We start from the raw sequence: 7,118 nt of genomic DNA, 5'->3' as shown, positions 1-7,118 counted from the left end.
AGATTTTCTAAATTGTTAAAAAAAAACGATCTGGAAGATTTTAAGTCAATTATTCATTTTGCAGAATTATTAAAAAATTTCTAAAATAATAAAAAAATTTAAACAAATGTTTACAAAACATTAAAACCAATTTTTTTATTATTTCTATTAAAATTGATAAATTTTGGACCCAAAATGAAGAATTGTCAAAAAAGAAGGACTATTTAGGAAAATTGTTGAATTTTCAACAAAATAATTCCCAGAATTTCTAGAAATTTCCGCAATTCCTGGATAATTCCCTGGAAAATGCTTCGTTCACTAAAAAAATTAACACTTTTTTTAACATCTTAAAATATATCCAATTTTTATTTACTTTTAGCCCATCACTGAATTTACAAATATACTCTTTCACGTAATTTTTACGTAAAATTATTGATATTCTATAATCCTATAATTATAAACAATAAATACGAGTTAATACAAAAATACCAATTATAAAACTTTTTAAAAAATTCCGATCAGTCTTGCATAAATTGCTATTTTTAGATATCAATTATTAAATTCAAATTTAAATTAAATAAACTAAAATCGACATTCCCTCATAATTTTAAAATGCAACTATTAAGCCACATTGTTCTTTTTTTTCTCAATTTCTTGATTCACGACACTCGTTATGGCCTCTCGAATTTCTTTCAACTCGTTTAACAAAATATTTCTCTGCTCTTTTTCATGTTCCCTCTGTTTTTCGAATTGCCGTTCCAACCACTCTTGATGCTGTTTTTGCATTTTTTTCTCGTGTTCTAAAACTTTAAATATAAGAATTGACATAGAATTCTTATTTTCCTCCTCCTCATTTTCCTCATTTTCTTCATTTTCCTCCTGATCCTCAGACAAAGTTTCACTAATTTTTCTTTTGCGTAAAGGCGGTTCCGAAACTTCTTTAAATTTCTCTTCTGCAGAAGAATTTTCTAAATTTTCCACAGGTATAATTTCCGAAGTTCCTGTTTCTATAATTATCCTGGGTAATTTTTCGAAGCTTTCCACCTGAGACTTTTCTTCAAAATTCGCAATTGGGTCAATTTCTGAGATTGCCATTTCGGGTGGCAAAAATTTCGGTATCACATTTTCTTTTGTGTTTTCGAGACTCTTGTTATAATTAGAAAATTCTTCAGAAAAATGTTTAGCATTTTCTTTTTCATCGTTTACTTTTAGCACTTTATCTATTTCTCTCTCTTCTTCTAATTCTAATTCTTCCAGTCGATCATTTTCTACTTTATTGTCCAACTTAATCCCGTTCACTTCTGAAATTGTAAGTGGAATTTAGTTATTTTTTAAATAACGGACCTGGGACTCCTTTAAGAGATCAAAAATAGTGTAAATAGTGTTAAATTTTTTTTTTTTAATAGTGTCAAAATATATTTTGCAAATTTGAAATTGATAAAATCTTTAGTAATATTTGTGAAATTGTTTAAATCTATGAGAACGATTTAAAATATTTGGGAAATCATACAAGTTTATGAAATTTTGCATAATGTTAAAAATATTTGATAATATTCTTGATATGATTGAAATCTTTGAAAAATTATTTAAATCTATCCGAAATCTTTACGAAATATTTGAATTCTTTAAAATCTTTAGATAATCATTAAAAAATTTATAAAATATGTGTGAAATATTTGGTATATTTTTGAAATATTTGGAAAATTATTTAGGTGTATAAAATATTTTTAAACTATTCAAAATATTAGCGAAATATTTGTAAAATCTTGAGAAAATCATTGAAATTTTTGTAAATTATTTTTAAAAATTTCAAAATATTCGATAATATTTATGAAATTGTTTAAATCTTTGCGAACGATTTGAAATATTTGGGAAATCATACAAGTTCGTGAAATTTTTGCATAATGTTAAAAATATTTGATAATATTCTTGAAATGATTGAAATCTTTAAAAAATTATTTAAATCTATCCGAAATCTGTACGAAATATTTGAATTCTTTAAAATCTTTAGAAAATCGTTAAAAACTTTATAAAATAATTAAAATGGGACGACTGACAAATCCAGAAAATTAAAATTCCCGACGCTGTAAAATTCCCGAATTAGAAAATTCTCGATTAATCAAATTCTCGAATAATAAAATTGCCGAAAAATAAAAATACCTATTTGGGAAATTCCCAAATAATAAAATACGCGAATAATAAAATAAACGAAAAATAAAAATACCGAATTGAAAAATTGCCGAAAAAGAAAATTCACCAATAATAAAATTTTCGAAAAATAAAAATACGGAATTGGCAAATTCCCGAATAATAAAATTTTCAAATAGTAAAATTTCAGAATTATAAAATCGCGAATTGCAAAATTCTCGACAGTTTATAATTATATAAAATTATAAAAATATTTATAAAATATCCGATTTGGAAAATTCCCGAAATTATTATATTTATTTTTCGGCAATTTTATTATTATTTTTCGGGATTTTTCAGTCGTCCCATTAAAATATGTGTAAAATATTTGGTATATTTTTGAAACTTTTTAAATATTTAGAATAAAATCTTTTTAAACTATCCAAAATCTTCGTGAAATTTTTGTAAAATCTTCAAAAAATCATTGGAATTTTTGTAAATTACTTTTAAAAATTTCAAAATATTTGATAATATTTATGAAATTGTTTAAATCTTTGCGAACGATTTAAAACCTTGTGAAATCTTTGCGAAATATTTAAATTATTTTATAAATATTTGATAATATTTTCTAAATGATTGAAATGTTTCGAAAATCTGTCAAATTTGTGTAAAATTATTAAAAACTTTACAAAATAATTAAAATATGTTAGAAATATTTAGTATATTTTTAAAAAATTTGTAATATTTGGAAAATTATTTAAGTCTATAAAATCTTTTTAAATTATCCAAAATATTTGCGAAATATTTGTAAAATCTTTAGAAAATTATTGAAATCTTTGTAAATTATTATTTTTTTTAATTCAAAATATTTGATAATATTTGTGCAATCGTTTAAATCTTTCTGGGCGATTTTAAATCTTTGGGAAATATTCAAATTATTTTATAAATATTTGGTAATATTTTCGAAATGATTGAAATCTTTGGGAAATAATTGAAATCTTTAAAAAATTATTGAAATCTATTCGAAATCTGTACGAAATATTTCAATTCTTTAAAATCTTTAGAAAATCAATAAAAACTTTATAAAGTAATTAAAATATGTGTGAAATATTTTATATAATTTAAAATTTTTTTAAATATTTGGAAAATGGTTTAAGTGTATAAAATATTTTTAAACTATCCAAAAGCTTTGTGAAATTTTGGTAAAATCTTGGAAAATCATTGAAATTTTTGTAAATTATTTTTAAAAATTTCAAAATATTTGACAATATTTATGAAATTGTTTAAATCTTTGCGAACTACTTAAAACATTTGGAAAATCATACAAGTTTGTGAAATCTTTGCATAATGTTGAAAATATTTTATAAATATTTGATAATATTCTTGAAATGATTGAAATCTTTGAAAAATCATTAAAGTCTATCCGAAATCTGTACGAAATATTTGAATTCTTTCAAATCTTTAGAAAATCATTAAAAACTTTATAAAATAATTTAAATATGTGTGAAATATTTTATATAATTTAAGAATTTTTTTAAAATTTGGAACATTGTTTAAGTGTATAAAATCTTTTTAAATTATCCAAAATCTTTGTGAAATTTTTTTAAAATCTTGAGAAAATCATTGAAATTTTTGTAAATTATTTTTAAAAATTTCAAAATACTTGATAATATTTATGAAACTGTTTAAATCTTTGCAAACGATTTGAAATATTTGGAAATCATTAAATTCTGTGAAATCATTACGAAATATTTAAATTATTTTATAAATATTTGATAAAATTTTCGAAATGATTGAAATCTTTGGGAAAACAGTCAAAGTTTTGTAAAATCATTTAAATCTTTCCGAAATCTGCACGAATTATTTGAAATGTTTCTGAAATCCCTAAAATCTTGAGAAAAGCATTAAAAACTTTATAAAATGATAAAAATATGTTAGAAATATTTGGTATACTTAAAAAAATTGTAATATTTAGAAAATTATTTAAGTCAATAAAATCTTTTTAAATTATCCAAAATATTTGCGAAATATTTGTAAAATCTTTAGAAAATCATTAAAATCTTTGTAAATTGTTTAAAATATTTAAAAAATATTTTATAATAAGTATGAAATCCTTTAAATCTTTGTGAACAATTTGAAATCTTTGGGAAATGAGTACATTTTTTTTAAAATCTTTTAAATCTATCCAAAATCTGTACGAATTAATTGAAATGTTTCTGAAATCTTTAAAATCTTAAGAAAATCATTCAAATCTTTATACAGTAATTCAAGTATGTTTGAAATATTTTTTACATTTTTGAAATTTTTGAAATCTTTGTAAAATTATTTAAGTTTATAAAATATTCTTCAACTATCCAAAAACCTTTGAAAAATCTATTAAATCTATCCGAAATTTGTAAGAAATATCTGAAATCTTTCCATTATTTAGTAAATCATTAAAAACTTTATAAAATAATTAAAATATGTTTGAAATATTGGGTATATTTTTAAAATTTTTGAACTATTTGGAAAATTATTTAAGTCTATAAAATCTTCTTGAATTATCGAAAATCTTTGCAAAATATTAGTAAAATCTTGAGAAAATCATTGAAATCTTTTTAAAGTATTTAAAACATTTTCAAAATATTTTATAATATTTATGAAATCGTTTATATCTTTTTGAACGAAATATTTGAAATCTTTAAAATTTTTAGAAAATCATTAAAGACTTTATAAAACAATTAAAATATGTTTGAATTGAAATATTTGGTATATTTTTGAACTTTTTGGAAAATTATTTACGTCTATCAAATCTTCTTAAACTATTCAAAATCTTTGCGAAATATTTGTGGAATCATGAGAAAAATCATTGAAATCTTTGTAAATTATTAAAAAGATAAAAAAAATATTTTACAATATTTATGAAATCGTTAAAATCTTTGTGAATGATTTGAAACCTATGGGAACTCATTAATGCTTTTGTAAAATGTTTTAAATCTATCCGAAATTTTTGTGAAATTTTTGAGAAATACTTGAAATAATTTTCAAATATTCGGTAATAATTAGAAACATGATTGAAATCTTTATGAAATCTTTGGAAAATTATTTAAGTCTTTGTGAAATCTTTTAAATCTATCCGAAATATTTCCAAATTTTGTTTAAGCTTTGGGAAATCTTCTAATCTTTGTGAGATCTTTGTGAAGCCTCTACGAAATATTTAAATTTGAAAAAAAATCTTTGGTAATATTTGAGAAATTATTAAAATCTTTGTGAAATCTTGGGGAAATCATTTATGTCTTTGCAAAATCTCTTAAATCTATCAAAAATCTTTGTGAAATATTTTAAATCTATCCGAAATCTGTACAAAATATTTGTAATCTTTGTAAAATCTTTTAAATCTATCCGAAATATGTACGGATTATTTGAAATCTTTGTGAAATCTTTTTAATCTTAATAAATTTTTTTTTAAATTAAAAAATATTTGTTACATTCTTTAAATTGCAGAAAACTTTGGAAAATCATTGAAGTTTTTATGAAATCTTCTTAAATTAACCAAAATCTTTGAAAATATTTTATAAATATTCGACAATATTTTTAAATGATTGAAATCTTTGAAAAATCAATAAAATATTTTTTAAAATGTTGAAATAATAGTTGAAATCTTTGGGAAATCAGTAAAATATTGTAAAATCTTTTAAATCCATCCCAAATCTGTACGAAATATTTAAAATCATTAAAATCTTTATAAAACGTTTAAAGTATACACTTTTTTAAACTTGCAAAATCTTGCCGAAATAATTGAAAAACTTTGATATCTTTGGGAAAATCATGACATTTTTCTAAAATCGTTGGAAATCTTTGCAGAGAAATTTTTGAAATATTTTGAAATATCTGTAAAATGATTAAAATCTTTTGAAAATCATCCATGTCTTTGTGAAATCTTTTAAATCTATCCGAAATCTTTGCGAAATTTTTTTAACCTTTGGGAAATCATTATAATGTTTAAGAAATATTTTTGAAGAATTTGATAATATTTGTGAAAGTATTGAAATCATTCTGAAATCTTAGAGAAATACTTCTTGGTTTGAAATGTAACTGTTTTGTTGAAAAGTCGTTTTTTTGGTTTGATATTTCAAAAGTCTGATTTAAATTTGGTTTCTTGCTTGTATAATTAAAAAAAATTTTAATTAATAATTTTTTTTTCACAAAATATTTGGAAATATTTGTGAAATTGTTGCAATTTTTGAGAAATCATTGAAGTCTGTGAAATACTTCAATTCTATCCGAAATCTTTGGAAAATCTTTAAAATCTTTGGAAATCATTGAGAAATATTTCAAATATTTTCGAAATGATTGAAATCTTTGGAAAATCACTGAAATCTTTGTAAAATCTTTGAAATCTATCCAAAATCTGTACAAAATATTTGAAATCTATTAAATCTTTAGGGAATAATTAAAATCTTTTAAATATTTTTTAAATATTTGATAATATTTGTGAAATGGTTTAAATCTTTGCGAAAAAGTTGAAATCTTTGTTAATTTATTAAAATGTTTTTAAAATATTTACGGAAATCATTGATGACTTTGTAAAAAAATGTTTAATTTGCAAAATCTTGGTGAAATATTTGAAAACTTTTTTATCTTTGGGAAATCATTAAAAAAAAATTCTGAAACCTTTGCGAAGAAATTTTTGAAATATTTGATAATATTTGTAAAATTATTAAAATCGTTGAGAAATCATTGATGTCTTTGTAAAGGGGGAGGGTCGGTAAGGCCGGTTTTTGGGCTAATTTATTTTTGGACCAAAAAATCTGAAAAAATCATGGTAGTATCTTATAAGTATCCCGAGTCGATTGCACGCTAAACGGATTACCCTCCACCCCCCAGCCACCCCCACCCCCTACAAATATAGGAAACACCACTACCCACCGACTGTATTTTCGTGAGATTTGACACTCTTAAACATGTATTCTGAGGTTAGCTCGGGTTTACTATGGTTTTCGGGGTCGCCGAATACAAATCTGGCGTCCTTT

The 7,118-nt window shown here is 22.0% G+C and overlaps 1 protein-coding gene across 1 annotated transcript in view; it reads right to left on the bottom strand.

Annotated features, from left to right (window-relative positions):
- Positions 1-313: 313 nt before the first annotated feature.
- The window catches only part of LOC117169580 (WD repeat-containing protein 87-like), a 21,629-nt gene continuing 14,824 nt past the window's right edge, over positions 314-7,118 (bottom strand). The window contains exon 3 of the mRNA XM_033356017.1: positions 314-1,280. Coding sequence (XP_033211908.1) covers positions 601-1,280 — 680 coding nt within the window. The 3' untranslated portion in view covers positions 314-600. The remainder of the gene's footprint in view (positions 1,281-7,118) is intronic.

Source organism: Belonocnema kinseyi, chromosome 3, assembly GCF_010883055.1.
Source record: "Belonocnema kinseyi isolate 2016_QV_RU_SX_M_011 chromosome 3, B_treatae_v1, whole genome shotgun sequence".
Classification (NCBI taxonomy): domain Eukaryota; kingdom Metazoa; phylum Arthropoda; class Insecta; order Hymenoptera; family Cynipidae; genus Belonocnema; species Belonocnema kinseyi.
The sequence above is the reverse complement of the archived record's forward strand: the minus strand, read 5'-3'. Positions and strand labels throughout refer to the sequence as shown.